This window comes from Gorilla gorilla, chromosome 4, assembly GCF_029281585.2.
Source record: "Gorilla gorilla gorilla isolate KB3781 chromosome 4, NHGRI_mGorGor1-v2.1_pri, whole genome shotgun sequence".
NCBI classification, from domain to species: Eukaryota; Metazoa; Chordata; class Mammalia; order Primates; family Hominidae; genus Gorilla; species Gorilla gorilla.
The window spans coordinates 15,589,683-15,614,314 of record NC_073228.2 but is presented as its reverse complement, the minus strand read 5'-3'; the positions used below and the strand labels follow the sequence as shown (position 1 = coordinate 15,614,314).

The 24,632-nt window shown below is 55.6% G+C and overlaps 3 protein-coding genes across 8 annotated transcripts in view; 1 reads left to right on the top strand and 2 right to left on the bottom strand.

The window, feature by feature from the left end:
• The window catches only part of PRPSAP1 (phosphoribosyl pyrophosphate synthetase associated protein 1), a 66,194-nt gene extending 51,009 nt beyond the window's left edge, over window positions 1-15,185 (bottom strand). Inside the window, exon 1 of the mRNA XM_019027491.4 lies at window positions 14,503-15,185. Coding sequence (XP_018883036.1) covers window positions 14,503-14,546 — 44 coding nt within the window. The 5' untranslated portion in view covers window positions 14,547-15,185. The remainder of the gene's footprint in view (window positions 1-14,502) is intronic.
• Window positions 13,919-18,522, top strand: SPHK1 (sphingosine kinase 1). Of its 3 annotated transcripts, none has more exons than XM_055388860.2 (6): window positions 13,919-14,186; window positions 16,119-16,322; window positions 16,653-16,805; window positions 16,888-16,982; window positions 17,060-17,175; window positions 17,475-18,522. In XM_055388860.2, exons 2-6 carry the CDS (start codon window positions 16,313-16,315, stop codon window positions 18,253-18,255), a joined length of 1,155 nt encoding a protein of 384 aa, XP_055244835.1. In that variant the 5' UTR covers window positions 13,919-14,186; window positions 16,119-16,312; the 3' UTR covers window positions 18,256-18,522. The 3 variants fall into 3 exon arrangements, with proteins under 3 accessions (XP_055244835.1, XP_004040940.2, XP_063562138.1); XM_004040892.5 differs by lacking the exon at window positions 13,919-14,186 and adding an exon at window positions 15,124-15,834; XM_063706068.1 differs by lacking the exon at window positions 13,919-14,186 and adding an exon at window positions 15,236-15,465.
• Window positions 18,523-20,175: 1,653 nt separating this feature from the next.
• UBE2O (ubiquitin conjugating enzyme E2 O) overlaps window positions 20,176-24,632 on the bottom strand; it is a 64,311-nt gene continuing 59,854 nt past the window's right edge. For all 4 annotated transcript variants that reach the window (XM_019027487.3, XM_019027488.3, XM_055388856.2 and 1 more), the window contains exons 16-18: window positions 22,557-22,760; window positions 22,403-22,460; window positions 20,176-22,260 (exon numbers count right to left, since the gene is read on the bottom strand). In XM_019027487.3, the coding sequence (XP_018883032.2) occupies window positions 21,590-22,260; window positions 22,403-22,460; window positions 22,557-22,760 (933 nt within the window). In that variant the 3' untranslated portion in view covers window positions 20,176-21,589. The remainder of the gene's footprint in view (window positions 22,261-22,402; window positions 22,461-22,556; window positions 22,761-24,632) is intronic.

The window sequence follows — 24,632 nt, the reverse complement described above, 5'->3', positions numbered from 1 at the left end:
TGAACTCCTGACCTCAAATGATCTACCCATCTCGGCCTCCCAAAGTGCTGGGATTACAGGCGTGAGCCACCGCACCTGGTCCCCTTCAGAAGATGGATGCTGAACCTAAGGGCCCAGAGTCAAGTCTAGAGTATGGTCGAGTCCAGAGTATGGGAATCCCAGTCCTGCAGATTACGGGACTGGGGGTGGGGGTACCCTCTCAGAGCAATATGGCATGAGGCCACCTCCTGGAGTCAGCAGAACGTGTCACCCAGGGGAGCCGCTTAGGAGACAGCCTCTCATCAGCAGGCCTGAGCAGCTGTCCCTTGGCCACACCAAATCAGTAGAGCCCTGGTTCTCAATCAGTGGCAAGTGTGTCCCGCAGGGGCATTTGGCAAGGTCCGGAGACATTTTTGGTTGTCACAACTTGGGGGCTGCTACTGGCATCTGGTGAGCAGAAGCCAGGGATGCTGAGGAACAGTGCACTGACAGGCCCCTGCTACAGAGAATGAGCCAGCCCCAGACATCAACAGTGCTGAGCTTGAGAAAGCCTGGTCTCTGCAACAAAGCCCCCAGCAAGGGGAAAGCAGCGCCACCACCCACCAGGCCCTGCGGGAATCACATCTGCTTTCAATTTCTCTCCTTCCTGCCGCAGCCTCACAGAATCAGCACAGGGATGGGGCGGTGGGGAAGAGACGGGTGGTGGGGGAGAGACGTGCCGTGTCCTCACCCCAGTGTTGGCGCCTGTGCTGGGAAGGGATGAGGGTCTTTTGAGACAGGATTGACTTTTTTTTTCTTTTTTCTTCTTTTTTTTTTTTTGAGATAGAGTCTCACTCTGTCGCTCAGGCTAGAGTGCAGTGGTGCGATCTTGGCTCACTGCAACCTCCATCTCTCTGGTTCAAGCGATTCTCATGCTTCAGCCTCCTGAGTAGCTGGGATTACAGGTATGCACCTCCAAACCCTGTGCTAATTTTTGTATTTTCAGTAGTGATGGGGTTTCACCATGTTGGCCAGGCTGGTCTCGAACTCCTGACTTCAAGTGATCTGCCCACCTTGGCTTCCCAAAGTGCTGGGATTACAGGCGTGAGCCACTGCGCCCGGCACTAGGCTGTCTTAATAGCAAAACATGGCTAGAAAAATGTGGAATCATACTGAGTGCCCTCGTGGGGAACCTTATGCTCAGTGGAAATGGCGACTTCGAACAGAGCTGGTGGTGTTTATCAGAGAAAATTAAACCTTTTCTTAATGTTCACTTTAACAGGACATGTGTCCCTCATGAAACTGGCTACATATGTGCATCGCTTAGCCCGGGGCCGGCACAAAACAAGAGCTGGATAAACGTTAGCCGCTTGTATTGAGAGGGAGGTGAGCCGGTAGTGGTGGTGCATGCCTGTAGTCCCAACTGCTTGGGAGGTGAGGCAGGAGGATTGCTTGAGCCCCAGGAGTTACAGGTTACGGTGAACTAAGACTGCGCCACTGCACTCTAGCCTGGGCGACACAGCATGAACTGCTCTTCAAAAGGCGGTGGGGATTCTAATTCCTGTCCCTGGAATCTGGGTTGATCTCAGTGACTTGCTTGACCAAAAAGTGGTAGAAGGGACATTCTGGGATGTCTGAGGCTCAGGCATGAAAAGCCTTGCAGCTTCGGCCTAGGTCTCCTGGACTGACTGCTCCTGGGACATTCCCTCCTGGAGCCCTGCCGCCATGTCACACGAGGGGCCACACTCTGGCCAGCAGCCCCAGCTGAGCTGACAGCTGACAGCCAGCGCCTGTTATCATCGCCATGGTAAGGAGCTGTCTCAGATGTTTAGCCCCGCTGACGCTGCAACCACCGGAGACTCCAAGTGAGGACCACCCAGCTGAGACCCATCAGCTGGCAGCCCACAGTGGGGGTTAGTAAATTACTGCTTCAGGCCACTGCACTTTAGGATGGTTCATTACTCAGAAGCAGATAATGTGAACACTTCCCCAGGGAGTCAAGTGCTTTCAGAAACATATGCTCTTTTCTTGGATGAAAAATTGTCTTTCTAGTGATTATCCAGGAAGGATTCACACAAATGGGATATCAGGGCTGGTGGAAAGACATGAGTCGGACACTGTTATGAGCCCAAGTTCCAGACTGTGCATAGAGCCAACTCCTAAGCCAGGTAGCCTTGACCTGAGAGCTTCCCAGCACCTCCTTCCCCTTCCCCACTGGCCCATGGCTTCCTCCTTCATTCTCCTCTTCTCATCATTCCTTTCCCATTCCTTCACACATTTCAAGCTGCTATTCCAAAACCACCACCATGGAAACACGGTCAGGTTCTTAGAAACCTAACCCATATTGGGAAATAACAGTGCGGCGAGAGGTGGAGGCAGCAGGAAAATTCCAGGCTAACATCCTAGCTGGTCACCAGGGTGCGGTCTCAAAGTCCTCATGGTAGGAAGGTAAGTTTATCTTCATTTTACACACCAGGGAAAATAGACTCCCTCAGTAATTAAATACCAATTAGCTCTTAAGAAAAATGCATTTTCAAAATTGTATTACTGTTCAACAGGGAAATAGGATTTAATTTAGCTTTTTTTTTTTTTTAATTCACGAGAGCGCCTGCTTTGACACCACCTAGCGGGAGCCACTGTAGGAACGGCAAAGCCAGGCCTGACCCTGCTTCTCGTAGAGCCTGGGTGGCAGCCAGTGCTGTCACTGTTCCCACATTCCCACGCCGGTGTCTGGGAGGATGTGGGGAGAGATTATAATAGTATGTGTCATTTCTGCAGTATGCCTGATTCATTTCCAGATGTGAAGCAGTCACTGGGATCACTATAGTTCCTGATGCCTTTTTTTTTCTTTTTTTGAGACAGAGTTTTGCTCTTGTCACCCAGGCTGGAGTGCAGCGGTGCGACCTCAGCTGACTGCAGCCTCCGCCTCCCGGATTCAGGCAATTCTCCTGCCTCAGCCTCCCAAATAGCAGGGATTACAGGCGCCCACCACCATGCTCGTCTAAGTTTTGTATTTTTAGTAGAGACGAGGTTTCGCCATGTTGGCCAGGCTGGTCTCGAACTCCCGATCGCAAGTGATCCGCCCGCCTCAGCCTCCCAAAGTGTTGGGATTACAGGTGTGAGCCACCGTGCACGGCCTAATGCCTTTCAAGAAGTTTTCTGTGGCAATTACACAAATCTCCCTGAGTCCTTAGTTTGTTCATCTGCTTGGAAAACAGCCTTCCCTTATACTAAGTCAGTAGTTCCCAAACTTGTCTGCACCTTAGAATCACTGGGGAACTCTGGAAAATTGCAGACCAGGCTGGGTACAGTGGCTCATGCCTATAATCCCAGTACTTTGGGAAGCTGTGGTGGGAGGATCACTTGAGCTCAAGAGTTCGAGGCCAGCCTGGGCCACATAGTGAGACTCTGTCTCTACCAAAAAAAAAAAAAAAAAAAAAAAAATTGGGCACAGTGGCATGCCCCTGTGGTCCTAGCTACTCGGGAAGCTGAGGTGGGAGGATTGCTTGAGCCCAGGAGGTTGAGGCTGTAGTGAGCTGTTTGTGCCTCTGCACTCCTGCCTGGGTGACAGAGACCCTGTCTCAAAAAAAAAAAAAAAAAAAGAAAGAAAGAAAATGAAAAATTCCAGAGCAGTGAGTGAAGTCATAGTCATTGGCAGTGGGGCACAGGCTCTGCAGGTGATTCCTACGTGCTCCCTAGTTGGAAACCTCAGTGCTAAATGACCCCGGAAGCAGATGCGGCCCTCAGCCATTCCCTAGGCAGGCACCCTTGTGTGCATCTGTTGCCTTCTCTCCAGAAAGCAGCTTTTCTTAAGGGATAGCCCGAGGCCAAACTCAGGAGTCCTCTTAGTACTTCCCACGTCTGAGCGTGGTGGCACGCGCCTGTAGTCCCAGCTACTGGGGAGGCTGAGGCAGGAAAATCACTTGAACCAGAGAGACGGAGGTTGCAGTGAGCCAAGATTCCTTTTTAAATAGCGGACATTTTAAATAATAATAATAAAAAGAAAAATAATAAATCTGCGGTGAAATTCACGTAACATCTTAAAGTGCATAATCAGTGGCATTAAGTATACTCACAATGTTGTGAAACCACTACGTCTATGTAGTTCCAAAACATCTTCATCACCCCAAAAGGAAATCCCATACCCAGTAAGCAGTTCTAATTCATTCTCCCTCTCCCCAGAGTCTCTGGCAACCACCAACCTGCCTTCTGTCTACAAATTTGCTTATTCTGGACATTTCGTAGAAATTGACTCATACAATAGGTGACCTTTTGCATCTGGACTCTCACTCTGCGTCATGTTTTCGAAGTTCATTCACATTGTAGCATGTGTCAGGACCTCATTCCCTTCTATGGACAAATAATATTCCATTGTGTGAATAGGCCACATTTTCTTTATCCAGTCATCCATCAACATTTGGGTTGCTTCCACCTCTTGACTATTGTGAATAATGCTTCTATGAACATTCCTGGACGAGTTTTTGTGTGGACATGTTTTTATCTCTCTTAGGTACAGACCAGAACTAGAAGTGGAATTACTAGGTCATATAGTAACCCTATGCTTAATTTTTTAAGGAATCTGAGTCTCTCATTCTAAAAGACATTTTTCTCAAGCGCTGGTTGGTAAATCCGGCTTAGTTTTCCACGTCTGTGAAGACCATTTTCATGGGTGACATGCCAGCCTTCCTTGAGCATATGTGACACGCAGGCTGTTGGTTTAGAACTAGAATTAGGTTCCTGCTGTTCTGCTCAGGGTCCTTGCAGATGAGAAACCCCTGCCACACTGCTCTCCTGCAGCAGCCGTCACCCAGACAGCCACCCAACCATGCTTTTTTTTTTTTTTTTCCTGAGACGGAGTCTTGCTCTGCTGCCCAGGCTGGAGTGCAGTGGCACGATCTCGGCTCACCACAAACTCCACCTTCCGGGTTCAAGCAATTCTCCTGCCTCAGCCTCCCAAGAGGCTGGGACTACAGGCGCGCACCACTATGCCCAGCTAATTTTTGTATTTTTAGTACAGACGGGGTTTCACCATGTTGGCCAGGCTGGTCTCGAACTCCTGACCTCGTCATCTGCCCGCCTTGGCCTCCCAAAGTGCTGGGATTACAGTCGCGAGCCACCGCGCCCGGCTCCAAGCATGCTTTTAAAAACTAAATTGATCAGGTGTGACTCATGCCTGTAATCCCAGCACTTTGGGAGGCCCAGGTGTGCAGATTGCTTGAGTCCAGGAGTTCGAGACTAGTCTGGGTAACAGAGTGAGACCCAGTCTCTAGAAAAAATACAAAATAAAAAAAAAAGTAGCTGGGGGTTGTCGTGCGTGACTGTAGTCCCAGCTACTCAGGAAGCTGAGGTGGAAGGATTGCTTGGGCCCAGGAGGTGGAAGTTGCAGTGAGCTGGGATAGCGCTACTGCACTCCAGCCTGGGTGACAGAGTGAGACCCCATCTGGAAAAAAAAAAAAAGATTTGAGGCGGAGGTTGCAGTGAGCTGAGATGGCGCCACTGCACTCCAGCCTGGGGTGACAGAGCAAGACCCTGTCTCAAAAAAAAAAAAAAAAAAAAAAGACTCAGGCCTCCGAGACAAGCACACTCTTCAGCGTCCTGGGCTTTGCTGTGGCTCCTGGCTCCCGCTCAGCCTTTCCCAGGCGGCATGGCTCCTATACCACTAAAGGCTGCAAATTGAGGTGACAGATCTGCTAGTGGGACTGCACATGCCTCTTCCCTCAGGAATGACACTTACGCCTGCCAAGAGCTGAAAGGAGGCAGAGCCAACCCTGAGTTTATCATCTTTTGCAGTTATTGAGTGTTTTCTTTCTTTAGAAGCTCAAAATTCTCAATCTGAGAGTCAAGTAATGGCAGATACTTGTCACACGGCAATTGGAATCGGAACTCGGTCTTTTTTTTTTTTTTTTAGGCGGAGTTTCGCTCTTGTTGCCCAGGCTGGAGTGCAGTGGCGCAACCTCAGCCCACTGCAACCTCCGCTTCCCGGGTTCAAGCAATTCTCCTGCCTCAGCCTCCTGAGTAGCTGGGATTACAGGCATGTGACACCACGCCCAGCTAATTTTGTATTTTTAGTAGAGACGGGGTTTCACCATGTTGGTCAGGCTGGTCTCAAACTCTCGACCTCAGGTGATCCGCCCGCCTCAGCCTCCCAAGATGCTGGGATTATAGGCGTGAGCCACTGAACCCAGTCTTAAATGGTTTGTGCTTGTTTGCAAATGCCGCACGTCCTGATGCTATAGATTTTTCTAGGCTATGCAGAGTCATGAAGACTGATATGTCTTTTTAACTCTGCATTGGGACCATCTGTCCCTCAAGGGACCCATCAGCCTGCTGTGCCCAGCCAGGAGGAAGTGGAGTGTTGGACGGTGCCCTTCCTGGCCCTCCATTGCTGCAATGCACCCGGCTCCCTCCCTGGGGTGCCGTGCTGCATCTGCCAGCGATTCCGATGGGAGAGGTCTGCCTGCGGGCATTGCTTGAGGATTTTTGTGTGCAGAACCTTGCTGATTATAGTTCTAGGGAAGATGCGAAAAGAGAAAAGAAAAGGTATGTCCTCCAGCCGCTTGTATGCTCCTCATTGATCTGAAAGGAGCACTCTCTGGGCCCTTTCAATTTTTTTTTTTTTTTTTTTGAGATGGAGTTTTGCTCTTGTTGCCCAGGCTGGAGTGCAATGGCGCCATCTCGGCTCACCACAACTTCCGCCTCCCGGGTTCAAGCACTTTTCCTGCCTCAGCCTCCTGAGTAGCTGGGATTACAGGCATGCGCCACCACGCCCGGTTAATTTTTTTTTATATTTAGTAGAGACGGGGTTTCTCCATGTTGGTCAGCCTGGTCTTGAACTCCCAAACTCAGGTGATCTGCCCGCCACGGCCTCCCAAAGTGTTAGGATTACAGGCGTGAGCCACTGCGCCCAGCCCCTCAATTTTGTTTTTTAAAATAATTTCAGTATTAGCCTGCATGCATTGAGGTATCAGAGACATTAAAATATCAAACTCGCGGGTCCCCTGAGGTCAGGAGTTCAAGACTAGCCTGACCAACATGGAGAAACCCTGTATCTACTAAAAATACAAAAATTAGCTGGGAGTGGTGGCAGCCGCCTGTAATCTCAGCTACTTGGGAGGCTGAGGCAGGAGAATCTCTTGAATCCAGGAGGTGGAGGTTGCAGTGAGCCAAAATTGCACCACTGCACTCCAGCCTGGGTGACAAGAGTGAGGCTCTGTCTCAAAAAAATATGTAACAAAATAAAATTAAAAAATCAAACTCTCCAGCCCTTATAAAGGTAATCACTTGGTTACCCATTCAGTTTCAAAATGGTGAGCTTCAGGGACTGCTAGGATCATCAAATGGTGCCTTGAAGGAAAAATGACATCTTAACTCATTCTCAAGATGCCAGTCACGTTGCCATGATCAGGACTTTAGGGCAATGAGCAAAGAGAACAAGGAACTCTGCTGTCTGAAACAGCTCTCCTGTCAGATCAGCCTAGCGTCACTCCTGTAGCTGCACAAAAGCTTATGGGCACCAGCCTGGAATTAGGCGTCCCTTGTCCTAAGCACCCCTCCCCAGCCCCAGCTGTCCAGCCCATCCTGTCTAATCATTACTTAAATTACCAGGGTTGTGTCTGGAAAGAATTGAAGGGTTTGACCTTCAGAAGACAAGCCTCCAGGGGAGGGGAATTTCTATTTTTTGGCATGTGGATAATGAACACGGGGGGTGGGGGGGGCAATCCCTGCTCCGGGCTCCATGTCTTTTTCCAGCTTGTCAAAATAGGACGTCCACACCCTCCTTTGCCCCCAAGTCCCCCCACTAATTGGCATCAATCGAGGAAGTCTGAGCGACTGCATGTTTAGGTAAAAGAGGAAAGGGGTGGGGTGGGGCGTAGTGGCTCATGCCTGTAATCCCAGCATTTTGGGAGGCCGAGGCGGGCAGATCACAAGGTCAGGAGTTCGAGACTAGCCTGAACAACATGGTGAAACACCGTCTCTACTAAAAATATAAAAATTAGCCGGGCATGGTGGTGAATGCCTGTAATCCCAGCTACTCAGGAGGCTGAGGCAGGAGAATTGCTTGAACCCAGGAGATGGAGGTTGCAGTGAGCCAAGATTGCGCCACTGCACTCCAGCCTGGGTGACAGAGCAAGACTCCATCTCAAAAAAAAAAAATAGAGGAAAGGAGTGAACCCCTGAGTGGCCAGCTGGGTGCCTCAACGGGGTGTCTCCAAAGGCAGCTTGTGCTTGTTTGTGACCAGGGTGACAAAGGACTTCACTGTCCCATAGCACAGATGAGGTTCCACCCTCAGGTGGGTGGAAACAGCCCAGGCCATTAGTGCAAATCCCCCGCCTGGCCCAGGGCCACGTTCAGCCCACTGTCTGTTTGCTTTGGGACCCACCCAAGGTCACATTTTAGCTTTTGAGAAATGTGAAAGTGGAAAACATTGCAAAACAAAAAGCCCCTGGAAAACTGCACACACCCATCCCCTCAGCCTGATGCTCCAGCTTGGCTGCTAGGAGATCAACGCAGCTCTGCCTTCCTGCTCCCTGTGCAGAGGTGCCGGCTCCTGCTTCCTGGTTCCCAGCTTTCCTTTTGGGAACTGCCTGAGGTGGTTTGACACACAGCTGTTGGGCTTCTCTTCCCTTGAGGTCTCTGAACCAGGGCACCCATGCAGGTAAACACAAAAGCGGAGTGGGGTGGAATGGGGGTGCTGGCTGTAGCCTCGGCAGAAGGGGACCCGCCTCTCTCCTCACCAGTATCCAGGATGTGGGATTGGGTATTGACCAGACCAGAGCCCACTTTGGGCCCACATGGGAGCTAATGTCAGCAGGGGCCTGTGGACTGTTCCCATTGAATGGCTCTTCCTGCTAGCTGTGGTTCTCAGTGTGGCTGGCCTGGTCCAGCCTGGCACAGGACAGGACCTGGGAGGGCCACACACTTCCCACCTCCATTTTGTGCCCAGGGGACCTGTGCCAGCAGCAAGCCCTTCCTGCAAAGCAGTGTGGGGAATTCTGCCAGGCTGCAGATGGATGGGCCGGTCTGCTTCCACCCCTTACTCAGGTGCAAAGTTGGGGTTTTGCGATCCTGTAATTACTATGTTTAGCAAAGTTGCCAATTTCTCCCTTTAGGGTAATTTTCAAAAATGGAAACCAATTTTCTTTATAGGGGCTTCTGCTGGATAAACCAACCACCACAAAGTCTACAGAAACATGTCTCCACCCCAGCCTCACTCCACAAATGCTTCTTTGGTGGAAGGCTGGTTCCTGGTTTGTGTTCATTTGGGTAGAGCTGGGGAGGGAGTAGGAGTCAGAAAGGAAGGTTCTGGAGCCCAAAAGCCACTGTTCCCAGACTAAGTTTGCCTAATCATCCGTGGTTGGCAAAACCCCTCAAAGATGTCCACGTCATAATCACTGGAACTTGTGAGTGCGTGTTACCCTATATGGCAAGAGGGATTTTGCAGATGTGATTACGGATTTTGAGAAGGGGAGATTGTCCTGGGTTCTCTGGGTGGGGTGAATGTCATCACAGGGTCCTTATATGAGGGAGGCAGGAAGGTCAGAGTCAGAAGAGTTGTGTCAATGGGAGCAGAGGTCACACAGAGATAGACTGAAAGATGCTATGCTGCCGGCTCTCGAGGTAAAGGAAGAGGCCCTGAGCCAAGGGATGCAGGTGGCTTCTAGAAGCCAGAAAAGGCAAGGGAACACAGCCCTGCAATTCATCTTATATTAGGTTGGTGCACGAGGAACTGTTTTTTTTTTTTTGAGATGGAGTCTCACTGTCGCCCAGGCTGGAGTGCGGTGGCGTGATCTCAGCTCACTGCAACCTCCCAGGCTGGAGTGCAGTGGCGCAATCTTGGCTCACTGCAACCTCCGCCTCCTGGGTTCAAGAGATTCTCCTGCCTCAGCTTCCCGAGTAGCTGGGACTACAGGCACACGCCACCACGCCTGGCTAATTTTTTATTTTTAGTAGAGACAGGGTTTCACTATGTTGGCCAGGCTGGTCTCAAACGCCTGACCTCGGGTGATCCACCCGCCTCAGCCTCCCAAAGTGCTGGGATTACAGGAGTGAGCCACCGCACCCGGCCTGTTTGTTTTTTGAGACAGAGTCTCACTCTGCTGCCCAGGCTGGAGTGCAGTGGCACGATCTCAGGCTCACTGCAACCTCCGCCTCCCAGGTTCAAGTGATTTTCCTGCCTCACCCTCCCGAATAGCTGGGACTGCAGGTGTGCACCACCACACCCAGCGAATTTTTGTAGTTTTTAGTAGAGAGGAGGTTTCACTACGTTGGCCAGGCTGATCTCGAACTCCCGACCTCAGGTGATCCACCCGCCTCGACCTCTCAAAGTGCTGGGATTACAGGCATGAGCCACCGCTTCTGGCCTGGGGAAATTGCGTTTTTTGGCATTAAAAGTAATGGTATTAGCAACCATTCTAATACTTCTGACCTTCTGCAAGATAAAAAATGTGTGTTGTTTTAATTGTGTGTAGCAATAGGAACCTAATACCCCATCCAACACGACACTCAGCTTTGCTCTTCCAAAGACTGGGGAAGAAACCCATCTGCTCAGGAAGCTGAGGATGCCATACGCCAAGGTGTAAGATAACATCTGAAAGTCAAGGGAGCAGGAGCACAGGAAGTCTGGCTGCCAGCATAGGCATAAACAACTCCTCCCAGTAGATCACACCTTGGCAAGGCTGGGAGGATGGAGGCCTGGCAGCCAGAAACCCCTTTCCTCCTGTACCCTTAGGAGACTACACTATCTTCTATCAAGACACCTGGTATTGTTACATCTTTTCATTCAAAACATGAAACACTGGCCAGGTGCAGTGGCTCATGCCTGTAATCCCAGGGCTTTGGGCAGCTGAGACGGGAGGATTACTTGAGCCCAGGTGTTTGAGACCAGCCTGGGCGACATAGGGAGACCACGTCTCTACAAAAAATAAAAAAACAAAATTGGCTGGGCTTGGTGGCATGCACCTGTAGTCTCAGTTACTAAAGGGGATGGAGGTGGGAGGATCACTTGAGCCCAGGAGGTCGAGGCTGCAGTGAGCTGTGTGACTGTGCCACTGCACTCCAGCTTGGGTGACAATGTAAGACCCTGTTTCAAAAAAATAAATAAATAAATAAATAAAACATGAAACACTGATTCACACTAGGGCCCTAATAACTCACTGGTTTTCCCTCCATTTGTAGCAGAAAAAGAACAGGCCCATGGGCCCTACAGAACAAGTTCCAACTCTTTCCCAGGGAGAGGGCCCTCTGAAGGTGAAGGCAGAGATGGGGACGACGCAGCAGCAAGACACGGATGACCAACGGCTGTCGGCAAACCACCAGGACACAGGCCTGGGACAGAGTCACAGCCTCAGAAGGAACTAACCCTGCCAACACCGTGATCGTAGACTTCCCAACCTCCAAAACTGTGAGACAGTCAATTTTTGTTGTCTACGCCACCAGGACACTAATACAAATGCCTATAGATGCTGGGCAGGCAGCTGAGACAAATGGAGTGGGTAGGGCTGCAGGTCGCCACCTTGAGAGGGCTCCGAAGAGAATCACCCTGAATTGCAGCCACAGTCAGCAGCCTGGAGGTGAGGGCATGTGACAGGCAGAGCCCAGAGGCCCAGAAGAGACCTGGGTCCCCAGCCTCAGCAAGGAGGACAAGGACAAGGAGACCACCCAAGGATAGAGCTAGGGTCACCCCACCACACATTTTTCATAGTAGTCAAACCACTGGGGAGAAACAGAAACTCGGGCAAAGCACACACTCCCTGCAAGCAGCCAAGAATCTCGCATGACCAGTCTGGTCCTCTGGATCTCCACATGTGGCCACGTGTGGCATGTGGCATCCCCTCCACCCCAATGCCTGGTATGGTCAACCTGGAAATGACATCTAGGAAACTGAGAATGGAAAGCCATGTGGGGGCAGCGCTAAGCTTTTTTTTTCTTTTTCTTTTTTTGAGACGGAGTCTTGCTCTGTTGCCCAGGCTGGAGTACAGTGGTGCAATCTCGGCTCCCTCTTGGGTTCAAGCAATTCTCCTGTCTCAGCCTCCTGAGTAGCTGGGACAACAGGCACCTGCCACCGCGTCCGACTAATTTTTGTATTTTTAGTAGAGATGGGGTTTCATCATCTTGGCCAGGCTGGTCTCAAATTCCTGACCTCGTGATCCACCTGCCTCAGCCTCCCAAAGTGCTGGGATTACGGGCGTGAGCCACTGCGCCCGACCAGCCCTAAGCTTTTTTTTTTTTGGAGACATAGTCTTGCTCTGTCCCCAGGCAGGAGTGCAGTGGCACCATCTCAGCTCACTGCAACCTCCGCCTCCCGGGTCCAAGCGATTCTCCTGCCTCAGCCTCCCAAGTAGCTGGGACTACAGGTATGCGCCACCACACCCGGTGTAGAGACGGGGTTTAAGACGGGTTTCTCCACGTTGGTCAGGCTGGTCTCCAACCCCTGATCTCAGGTGATCCACCCGCGTCGGCCTCCCAAAGTGCTAGGATTACAGGAGTGAGCCACTGCGCCCGGCCTGCTGCTTCCTCCTTCTCAGGGAGACTCCACAGCTCTGCGGCAAGCAATCCACCAGGCACCAGATCCCCAGATACCTGCCCTTCAGGGAGAAATAGCCTGGGATACAGAGAGGCCCAGAGGGGAGCTCTGGCTGGACTTGGCTTCTCAGCGTGGGGTCTGGGCTCACGGGTTTGCTTCTCTGCTTTGTGGGGAAGTGGTTGGAGGCTTGTGCAAGCCTCTTCACCTCTCAGGGTTTCAGCCCCCCCCCAACTCCTCCCCGCCTTGTCCTTTTTTCTTTTTTAAAAAAGGAAGTAAAGTACAGTGGGAAACGGGCCAAGCTGGCAGCTTGAGAGATCCAAGCGCCCGCCCCCCCCACCCGCAACCGTGGGAAGGGGAACCATCTTGCTCTTGGCCAATCCTGCCTCTCTGAGCAGGGATGCAGCTGGGGGAGTTTCTGGAGATAGGATCAAATTCTTTAGAAAGGGAGAAGGGGAAAGGGGTCTGGAGAAAGGCAGCCTGGGTTGGGGGAAGTGAATGACAAGAATGAGGGGGGCAAAGGCCTTGGAGGTGAGGGGGGCAGAGGGTTAGGCGCCAGGGAGGACAGAGGACCCATTGTGCGGCCTGGAACCGGGGCCAGAGGGCTTTGCCCTTCGCCTCCCTCCCGCGGGGCCTTCCAGAGCCAGGAGGGGAGCTGGGGCCCGGAGGCTGTTGGATAAAGAGCCCGTGCCCCGCCTCCCCTTGCCAACTCAGTTTGCAGTCAACCCCGTCCCCGCCCGCTCCGCGGACTCAAGGCTGGTGGTAGTGGGCCTGGAGGCGCAGGATCCGACCTTTCTGGGGCCCCAGGAGGAAAAAAAAAGGGGGGACCCTGAACCAGGTGGGCTTTATCACCACGAACTCACAGTGCTTCCCTGTGCCTCAGTTTCCCCTCTTCAGACTCTATGGCTAATGACAGAGCTTTTCAGATTTGGTAGAAATGCTCTCCGGGGCGGGGAGCAGAAGGGGAAGGCTGCCCCAGCTAATCTCCGCAGCCAGTCCCCTCGAAGGCTGAGATCTCGGGGAGTACAGCCTCCGATTCGCGTTTTCTAGGCACCAAAGTCCCTCGCTGGAGGAAGAGGAGGGGAAGAAGGCAGAAGAGAGGGGAGGGGCGGACGGATCTGGTCCTGGGCTTCCGCGCGGAGCCCCCTCCTCCCACAGCCGCCGCTCGCGTCCCCGCAGCGCATGACCGCGGCACTGCGGCTGCAGCGCTCTCTCCCCAGCCCGCGCCGGATTCCTGGAGCAAGGGGGTGGGGGGCTCGGAGGTGCAGGACCCATCATTCCGACACGCGCCGCGACGCCAGGAGTCGGGGATGACGCCCCTGCTCCCTCCCCTCGTTCCTGTTTCTCGGAGTTTTTCGACCCCTGAGCGCGTCGCTGAGTCACCTTCCCGGAACGCGCTCGGGACGCTCTGGACCCAGCGGGGACTGCCCGGGGGCCGCGCAAGGCGAAGGCGCACCCGCCGATACGCGCGCGGAGCTGCGGCCCCAGGGACCCCGCGTCCCAGCCTGTGCCCCCCGACCCGCCCGGGGACTCTCGGGTCCCGCCCGTCTGACCCCCCAAGTGTTGGGAAACGGGGCCGAGCTGCCTGGGTCCTCCGGAAGAGAAGACACCGCGGAGGCGTGCCGGAGTTCAGGGCGCCGCCCGGCTAATTGGCTGCGCGCTCCTCCTGGACCTGCCTCTTCTCGACTTTAAGAAGCGATGAGAGAGGTGTGTGGGGGCGGGTGGGGCCGGCGGGGGCGCGCGAGCCCCGCAGCCTCCCGCAGGGGCTTGGTTTCTCCTAACTCTGGCCCTACCTGGGCAGGTCACCAATGGGCCTTGGCAACTTCTTCCTCCGTCTCCGCCGTAACCCCCCAGGGATCTAACTCGAGGTGCTCGCGGACACGTTCTGTGGCTTGCCGCGATAAGTGTATCACAAACACACTGACAAACGCGTCCCCACTGGCCTCCAAAGAAGTGACAAATTCTGAGCGCGTTTCCGGCGCCCCTTCTTCACGCTGAGCCAGAGGGGGCGGGGGGCACGTACCACATGCTTGGCTTTCCAATCCCGACGGGGGCCCCCAGGCCCATCTACACTGTCAAGCCTCCTCTCCGGCTCGGAGCCCCCAGCCTGTCGCCTGCTCTACCCGGGACAGCGCGCTAGGCGGCCTCAGGCTCGGTGGCCCAGCTGCAGCGTCGGGAAGTTAAAAATAACCTCCGTGGGAGCGCGGGGGAGGAAGAAAGAGGGAAGCTGGTGGGCGGCGGGCGAGACGCCCCGGCCTGGAGAGGCGCCCGGGGTGGCGTGCGGGCCTCGAATTTCGGGTGGGCTAGGGCAGAGCGCGCAAAAGGGGCGCTGCATCCCGGTGCCGGCAGCACCCGCGGGGGCGAGGTCGTGGCGTCGAGGTGAAACCAAGGGTCCCCCGGGAGAGCGGAACCGCGCGCGCCCGGCGCTCGCTCCGACGCGAGTTCGCGCGGAGCCCGCGCCTCCGTCTGGCGCTGCGCGGTCGCTTTCGCGCGCCCCAGACACTGCGCTCGCGGCCGGGCCCGGGACTCCGCGCCTCGCGGCCTGCCGCCTCAGCTCACCCGGCCAGGTCGCGGCGCCGCCTTCTAGCCAGACGCCTAGGACGAGCGGCGGGGGCGCGCTTGCCGCTTCCTAGGCCCCGGGCGGGAACCAGCTCGTGGCCCGGCCGTGGGCGCGGGCCGTGCCGGAGGCGGCGCGCTGAGGCCGGAGGCGGGCAGAGGGCCGAGGCCGCGCCGGGCTCAGGTTCCACCCCCGGGAGCGCGGGGCGGAGCCAGGCCGGCGCCGAGGCTCAGTGCCCTCCCCGCTCCGCGGCGCCGGCTGCGAAGTTGAGCGAAAAGTTTGAGGCCGGAGGGAGCGAGGCCGGGGAGTCCGCTCCAGCGGGGCTCTCCAGTCCCTGAGACGTGGGCTGAGCTTGGGACGAGCTGCGTTCCGCCCCAGGCCACTGTAGGGAACGGCGGTGGCGCCTCCCCAGCAAACCGGACCGACTGGGTAGGGCCGCCTACCCTGCCTTCGCGCCGCTCGTGGCTCCTGTGCGGCCCGCCCTCGCGGGGCCCCGGGAACTGGGCCACTTGTCGCTTGGGCGAGAGCAGGCGGCAGCTGGTGGCCCGGTTCGGGCTTGGCACTGGCGCGACCCGGGAGCGGCTCCCACGAGCGCCGCGCGCGTCGCAACGGAGCGGGGCCCTGAGAGGCGCGCGCCGCGGCTCCCACCGCTCTGGAGCTCCGGGCAGGGGACACGGCAACCTGGATGGCTGGGGCAGGGATCCTCTCCCAGAACTTCCTGCCCGGCAATGTCCGCTCAAGTTCTGGGATTTTTACGCACACGCAGCTGGACTCCCCTCCCCCTGGCAGCCCCGAGGGGTGAGGAGCTAGTCCGTCGGAGGGAGCCACGGGGCTCTGACTCATCCGTCGGGCCGGAACCGAACCCCAAGCCCCAAGGAGAAAGCCCCGGAGCAGGCGCCCTTCTCCTCAGGGATTGTAGGCTTAGTCACACGGCGGGGGCGCCCTCGGAGGCACCGGACCTCAGCTCTCTGGACTTCCCGGGAACCTGGCTCCCCGCGCGTGGTCCCGGGATTTAGTCGGGCGCTCCCCACCTCTGGCAGCTGCAGCCCCGGACTCCGCCAGCGCTGTCTTCTCTCCCTCAGATCCAGCCGCCGCAGGGAATGACGCCGGTGCTCCTACAGCCACGGCTCCGGGCGGGGAAGGCGAGCCCCACAGCCGGCCCTGCGACGCCCGCCTGGGCAGCACCGATAAGGAGCTGAAGGCAGGAGCCGCCGCCACGGGCAGCGCCCCCACAGCGCCAGGGACCCCCTGGCAGCGGGAGCCGCGGGTCGAGGTTATGGATCCAGGTTTGTGGGGTTCCTGCTGGGAAGGGCTGTAGGGGGATTCCTGTTCCTCGCCAGGAATGATGGAACGCCCAGCTGGACGAAAGGAGCTGTGGACGATCGGGAGAAACATTATCCCTCACGAGACCAGAAGCCGGCCGAATCTGAGCCAAGGAAGGGGGTGGCAGGGGCGCCGCGTCCCCACCCCAGGTGTCCCAGCAAAGGCCGCTCCTCTGGCCAGGGTCAATTACCGGGGTGTTGCGGGCACCAAGTTCCCACACTAGTGTCCCATTGTTACCCGTGGCCCCCTAGTGGTCGGTTGCGGACGTGGCCTCTTCGGGTTTGTTTTCTCAGCGGGCGGCCCCCGGGGCGTGCTCCCGCGGCCCTGCCGCGTGCTGGTGCTGCTGAACCCGCGCGGCGGCAAGGGCAAGGCCCTGCAGCTCTTCCGGAGTCACGTGCAGCCCCTTTTGGCTGAGGCTGAAATCTCCTTCACGCTGATGCTTACTGGTGAGTACCTCTCGGAGGGGGTTTCGGGAGCATCCCCTGGCAGGGGACCCCCCAGTCCTGATAGCTGCCGGTCTCCCTGCAGAGCGGCGGAACCACGCGCGGGAGCTGGTGCTGTCGGAGGAGCTGGGCCGCTGGGACGCTCTGGTGGTCATGTCTGGAGACGGGCTGATGCACGAGGTGAGGACCGCACTGCGGGGCTAGGCCTGGGGTTTGGCGCGGTGCGTCCCAGGCTGAGGCCACGTGTGCTTCAACAGGTGGTGAACGGGCTCATGGAGCGGCCTGACTGGGAGACCGCCATCCAGAAGCCCCTGTGTAGCCTCCCAGCAGGCTCTGGCAACGCGCTGGCAGCTTCCTTGAACCATTATGCTGGGTGAGAGCCCAGGGCCAGAGTGGGCCTGTTTCCCGTCTGTGCTCCTCTACCGCGGGGGTTTTCTTGTCTAAGCTCCCATAGGCTGAGATCATTTCCATTTCCCCTTCTCCCTTAGTCCTGGGGCCCTCTCCTGGTGACCCCAGCTGACTGCTTCCATTTGCTCTATCTGTCACCTGCCAGTCCTGCCAACTCCCCAGGGACCACATGGCGCTTTGCCAGCTCCCACTCCCCGGGAGGAGGAAGGGGGGGGGATACGTGGGGGCTCCTGTCCTGCCTCATCTGACCGTTTCCCCTTGCAGCTATGAGCAGGTCACCAATGAAGACCTCCTGACCAACTGCACACTATTGCTGTGCCGCCGGCTACTGTCGCCCATGAACCTGCTGTCTCTGCACACGGCTTCGGGGCTGCGCCTCTTCTCTGTGCTTAGCCTGGCCTGGGGCTTCATTGCTGATGTGGACCTAGAGAGTGAGAAGTATCGGCGTCTGGGGGAGATGCGCTTCACTCTGGGCACCTTCCTGCGTCTGGCAGCCCTGCGCACCTACCGTGGCCGATTGGCCTACCTCCCTGTAGGAAGAGTCGGTTCCAAGACACCTGCCTCCCCCGTTGTGGTCCAGCAGGGCCCGGTAGATGCACACCTTGTGCCACTGGAGGAGCCAGTGCCCTCTCACTGGACAGTGGTGCCCGACCAGGACTTTGTGCTAGTCTTGGCACTGCTGCACTCGCACCTGGGCAGTGAGATGTTTGCTGCACCCATGGGCCGCTGTGCAGCTGGTGTCATGCATCTGTTCTACGTGCGGGCGGGCGTGTCTCGCGCCATGCTGCTGCGCCTCTTCCTGGCCATGGAGAAGGGCAGGCATATGGAGTATGAATGCCCCTACTTGGTATATGTGCCCGTGGTCGCCTTCCGCTTGGAGCCCAAGGACGGGAAAGGTGTGTTTGCAGTGGATGGGGAATTGATGGTTAGCGAGGCCGTGCAGGGCCAGGTGCACCCAAACTACTTCTGGATGGTCAGTGGTTGCGTGGAGCCCCCGCCCAGCTGGAAGCCCCAGCAGACGCCACCGCCAGAAGAGCCCTTGTGACCCCTGGGCCGCGCTGTGCCTTAGTGTCTATTTGCAGGACCCTTCCTCCTTCCCTAGGGCTGCAGGGCCTGTCCACAGCTCCTGTGGGGGTGGAGACTCCTCTGGAGAAGGGTGAGAAGGTGGAGGCTATGCTTTGGGGGGACAGGCCAGAATGAGGTCCTGGGTCAGGAGCCCAGCTGGCTGGGCCCAGCTGCCTATGTAAGGCCTTCTAGTTTGTTCTGAGACCCCCCACCCCACGAACCAAATCCAAATAAAGTGACATTCCCAGCCTGCTCGTCCTGTCCTGGTGACTGGGGAGAGAATGGGTTCTCGCTCTGGCCAGGACTATAGAATTTAATGGTAATGATGGCCAATGGTGCCCCCTGGGATGGGCAATGGATTTTACTGGCCCCAGGCATAGTCATTCTGGTGGGGAACTCAGGACCAGAGCTGGTTCAGCCTAATGGGGGGGGCCTCTACCACCCTGATAATTATAGCACCTCCAACCTGAAGCAGCCTCAGAGCTCAGCCAGCTGCCTGACCACACACAGGATGCAGCTCGGAGCTGGCATGTCTCAGCCAGGGCCACACAACCAGCTAGTCCCAGCAAATCTTATCAGAGCCCCATGTGGATTTAGCAGGAAAGGGAAAATATCTGAGTTAAGGGCATTAGAAAACTGATGGGCCAGGCGCGGTGGCTCACACCTGTAATCCCAGCACTTTGGGAGGCTGAGGTGGGTGGATCACTTGAGCCCAGAAGTTTGAGACCAGCCTGGGCAACATGGTAAAATCTCATCTCTACAAAATGTGCAAACATTAGCAGGGTGTGGTGGCGGACACCTGTAGTCCCAGCTACTTGGGAGGCTGAGGCAGGAGAAATCGCTTGAGCCCGGGAGGTTGAGGTTGCAGTGAGCCGAGATCGTGCCATTGCACCCCAGCCTGGGTGACGGAGTGTGAATGTCTCAAAAACAAAAACAATAAAAACATTGCCCCCCCGCCCCCCCCCAAAAAAAATTGGCAAGGAGCAGGAGACTTCAGAAGTAAAAAATGGCAATATCTTGCCTTTTTTTTTTTTTTTTTTTTGCTCACTGCAACCTCTACCTCCCGGGTTCAAGTGATTCTTGTGCTCAGCCTCCTGAGTAGCTGGGATTACAGGTGCATGCCACCATGCCCAGCTAATTTTTGTAGTTTTAGTAGAGACGGGGTTTCACCATGTTGGCCAGGCTGATCCCAAACCCCTGACCTCAAGTGATCTGCCTGCCTCTGCCTCCCAAAGTGCTGGGAGTACAGTCATGAGCCACCACACCTGGTATCTGACCTTTTTAAAAGAAGCCTGTCATCCCCCACAATGGTCTAGGGGTGGAGGGTTCTCCCAACCTCCCTCAGCTGCCTCCTTTCCCTACCTGTCCTTGTGGAGGAGTGCCAGGCAGGAGTGGAAAGAATGTGGCAGGGAAGGATCCATGCAAGTCTAAACTGGGCAACCATTTTGGCTTAGTGTCCAGGAGTTGTGGCATCTGTCCACCGCCAGGTGCTATGACGTTGGCTCTCCCAGAACCTGGAAGGAGCTGAACTGGTCAGTTGTAGGTCTCTGGAGACTACAGCTGCTGGAAGGCTGCTCTAAGCTGGCTCTTGAGGAGCACACCGGCCAGGAAGAGGCCAGAGAACTGCTCCAGGACAAGAAGTACAAAAGGCATGCAAGCAGATCTGGCAGGCAGAGGGCAGTGTGGGCGGGTGGGGGGTGCTGTTCACAGTGGCCCCCACCTGGCCAGGAAAGCCAGGACCCACTGCCACATGCCTTCCCTGGCAACAAGGTCTTTCCTTCCCCAGGAAGGGTGTGTGTGAGGGACACAAAGGCAACGGAGCCCAGATGAATGGCAGAGGGAGGTTTAATGGTGTCACCTTGTCTTGTTAATGAGCCAAAAAAAAAAAAAAAAAAAAAAATGCAAGTAAAAAAAGTTTAATCACACAGCACTTTATACAGATATTGTAAGCAGTAGGCATTCACATCTCCACATGTACAACGCACTGGGAAGCACAGCCCCACCAGTCACTCCGGGTGTTTCTCAAACAAGATACCGACTCGGTTCCAAATGCCACGGTGTGTGGTCCGGCTCCGTCCTCCCGCAGCTCTGCTGGCTGGGCGGTCACAGCACAGCACAGGTGTGGAGCCCACTTAAGGCTGACAAGACGCATCATGCTTTGGCTTTTTTTTTGTCTTTTTTTCTAATAAGAGTTAATATCTTTGCTTTTGAGTTTTTTTTCCAACCTTAAATATTACATACATACACCAAAAATTACATAGCTGCAATGTGCTCAACAGCATCCTCTCGGCCTGGAGCTTCACATTATCAAAAGCTTAGAAAACTTGTAAACCTCTGGGCCTGTCTCTGGGCACTAGGAGAGCCCCCGCCGGCCGTCCCCTTCGGATTGAGCCTGCAGTTTGTAAGCAAAGGGCTGACAGTAGGCCTTCTAGTCCAAGAGAGGGCTGGCTCGCTTGGAGTTCAGTGAGCTGCACGCCTGTCCCAGTGTGACCATGTAATGGGGGAGGGGCCCTAGCACTTGCCCTGGCCTTGTGCAGCTGCTCTTGCCCCCAGCAGCCTCCGACAGAAGAGCAAGGCACCTATAGCTGTTGCTTTCCCTGCAGCTCCCTGGTCCTCAACTCCATGTGCATGTGTGAAGGCCACCCACCTCTCCTGGGCGTCACCCGGAACCTAGCCTGGTCCCAACCTCTCTTAGAGAGCAAGTTCAACAGGACTGAGGGCTATAACATGGTCGACAGGCCAGGCCATGTATAGCCGGGAGTCAGTGACAGCAGCTACAACTCCCAAGGGATACTGTTGACGCTGGGGGACTAGGGAGGACCTGGGTGGTGGTGGCAGCAGGAGGGTCTGGGACACAGGGAGGCTTGAGTTGAACTAAACAGGTTGAAAGGGACCAGGTGAATTGTTGGCGCAACCCACACTTCATGCAAGGCACATGTGCTCTCCTGCGGGTCTGCAGGGAACCGGCCCAGAGAGCCCCGCGGCAGGCCCTGGAACACCCGCCTCTGACCTGAGAAGGGACAGCAAGGGAGCAAGTGCCGGACATTCTGCTGGGGTGACAAATGGAAAATCGGCAACAGGGTTCCGATTTTCTTTGCCACAGGGGACCCGCCTGTTGAAAGCTCGCTTCAGAATAGAAACGGCGGCATCTCAACACACTTCTTGCACTTCAGCATCAAACTCACCTTGGGGAGAAGAGGGCAGTGGGTTTGCAGTGGGGACAGAGGGGCATGGGAAGAGGGGTGATTCCGGGGGGGAGTGAGCAGGCGGCGGCTGGCCTCTCCCACGGTGATGCTTTCCTCTGAGCCTGGCAGCTACTTGTCCTCTGTGCACTCCGGCATGCCTGCCTCTAGCAGGGCAGCCCGGAACTGCGTCAGGACACCCCGGATGCTCTTGATGAAACCCTTGGAAAGTGGGAAGAGGGGGAAGCCGATGTCAGGGTAGCCACTCTTCTCAGGTAAGAAGCTCCGGTAGCTCTTTCTTCGCTTCTTTGGTTTCACACTGGGTGGCACCGATGCGTCTGGTGCGGTCTCCGAAGTCTGGTCTGTGTGGTCCCTGCTAGCTGAGGCCGGGCCCTGGGCACCGCCCTCTGAGTCTGAGCCCTGGGAGGCCTCTCCTGGGGCTGGCCCTCCATCCTCAGGTTCTTGTTGGCCAGAGTCTGACAGCTCGGCTACAGCTGGGGGCTCTGGCGAGCTGCTGGCCTTGGGCACCCCGTTGGGCAGCGCCTGGGCCTTCTCCAGCAGGGCATGGGTTTCCAGCCAGGACTCGATGCGGTTCACCAGCCGCCAGCCACCAGTGCTAAAGTGTTGCCTGATCTCCTGCTCAAAGACCTCAGGGGGCCGCCGCACCAGCTGCGTCATGGACTGCACCACGCGGATCAGCGCCATCTCATTGTAACAGCGACTGTTTTCATAGCCTTCCTGCAGGCCTCGGTCACTGTCGAAGCCGGCTTCATTGTAGTATGGTTCATTTACCAGGATCAGACCTGTGTGGGCGGGACACCTTCCCTCAGTGGGTGAGAGAGGCCCACAACGCAGGCCTACCCTCCACCTGCCAGGGGGACTATCAGAGTCACTTTCCTCCGCCGGCCCTCCCTTGTCCGCACCCCCGCTTCAGCCCAACTGTACCTTGGATGGAGATGAGCACCTGGAGAAGGCTGGACTTGCTTGTCCACCTCTCTGTCCCCTGAAACACACAGGGCACCATCAATTCTGTTCCCCAGGCCCCTATCCACCACTGGCTCTTCCTCCTTCTTGGCTGGGGGCCTGGCCCTATACTCACCTTTCCAATCCAGGTGCCCAGGAGGCTGACACACACCTTCCCATTGTCATACAGGTTGGGGTTCAGGCGGCCACTGCATTGGGAGAGGTAGCAGAAGTGGGGGGGCACGGCTGGGTAGATGTTGGGGAGCTGGATGTCAAACAAGTAGAGGCCATCCTCGTAGGGGGTTCGAGTGGGGCCCTTGATGAGAGCTGAGAAGAGGTCCTAGGTAGGGAGGGAGGGAGGGAGGCCAAGGTTGGCAGGGGTGGAAGGGGGTGTCCTACATGTGGCATCTGCATCTGCACCTGCTCTTTCCCAGGACACTGTGCAGATCACGCAGGAAGAGCAGCACCTGGGACTCCAGATGCCACCAGCAGTGGAGAAGCTAAGGACAAATCTCTCTCTGCAGAACAGCCTGGAATCTTTTTTTTTTGAGACAGGGTCTTGCTGTGTCCCCCAGGCTGGAGTACACTAGTGCAGTAATGGCTCACTGCAGCCTCCCAAGTAGCCGGAACTACAGTGTGGGCCACCGTGCCCAGATGATTTTTTTATTTTGTGTAGAGACAGGGTTTCACTATGTTGCCTAGGTTGGTCTCGAACTCCTGGGCTCAAGTGATCCGCCTGCCTCGGCCTCCCAAAGTGCTGAGTTTACAGCCCTGAGCCGTCACTGTGCCTGGCCCTTGCCTGGAATCATTGAACCCTGGCTAAGAGAAATACTCGAAGTGAGTTTTTATCTTATCAGGTGTTTTTCCTCATAAATCATTACTTTAAGACTGTATTCCAGCTGGGCGCGGTGGTTTGTGCCTGTAATCCCAGCACTTTGGGAGGCCGAGACATGTGGATCACTTGAGGTCAGGAGTTCAAGAGCAGTCTGGCCAACGTGGTGAAACCCCGTCTCTACTAAAAATACAAAAATTAGCCAGGCGTGGTGGTGCATGCCTGCAGTCCCAGCTACTCGGGAGGCTGAGGTGGGAGAATTGCTTCAACCCGGAGGCGGAGGTTGCAGTGAGCCAAGATTGTGCCATTGAACTCTAGCCTGGGTGACAGTGAGACGCTATCTCAAAAAAAAAAAAAAAAAAAAAAAGATTGTATTCCTCAGCCAGACGTGATGGCTCACACCTGTAATCCCAGCACTTTTGGGAGGCCAAGGTGGGAGGACTGCTTGAGGCCAGGAGGTCAAAACCAACCTGGGCAACATAGTGGGACCCTATCTCTACAAAAAATAAAAAATTAGCCGGGCATGGTGGTGCATACCTATAGTCCCAGCTACTCAAAAAGCTTAGATGGGAGGATCACTTGACTCCAGGAGGTTGAGGCTGCAGTGAGCTATGATCACACCACTGCACTCCAGCCTGGGCGACAGAGTGAGACCCTGTCTTTTATTTTTTGGCTTATATATTTTTTTTGAGATGGAGTATAGCTCTGTCACCCAGGCTGGAGTGCAATGGTGTGATCTTGGCTCACTGCAAACTCTGCCTCCCAGGTTCAAGCGATTTTCTCCTTCAGCCTCCTCACGCCCGGCTAATTTTTTGTATTTTAATAGAGACGGGGTTTCACCATGTTGGTCAGGCTGGTCTCGAACTCCTGACCTTGTGATCCGCCCACCTTGGCCTCCCAAAGTGCTGGGATTACAGGTGTGAGCCACCACGCCCAGCCAACCCTGTCTTTTTTTTTTTTTTTTTTTTTTGAGACGGAGTCTCGCTCTGTCACCCAGCCTGGAGTGCAGTGGCGCGATCTTGGCTCACTGCAAGCTCCGCCTCCCAGGTTCCCGCCATTCTCCTGCCTCAGCCTCCGGAGTAGCTGGGACTACAGGCGCCCACCACCACGCCCGGCTAATTTTTTTGTATTTTTAGTAGAGATGGGGTTTCACCATGTTAGCCAGGCTGGTCTCCATCTCCTGACCTTGTGATCCGCCCACCTTGGCCTCCCAAAGTGCTGGGATTACAGGCGTGAGCCACCACGCCCGGCCAATCCTGTCTTTTAAAAACAAAACAAAACAATTCCTCTAAACACCTGCTCCAACCCTTATCCCCAACAAGGCAAGTAGCACAAGCAGTTTCAAGCTGAAAGGCAGTTCCAGGCTGGTGAGGCCTGGGG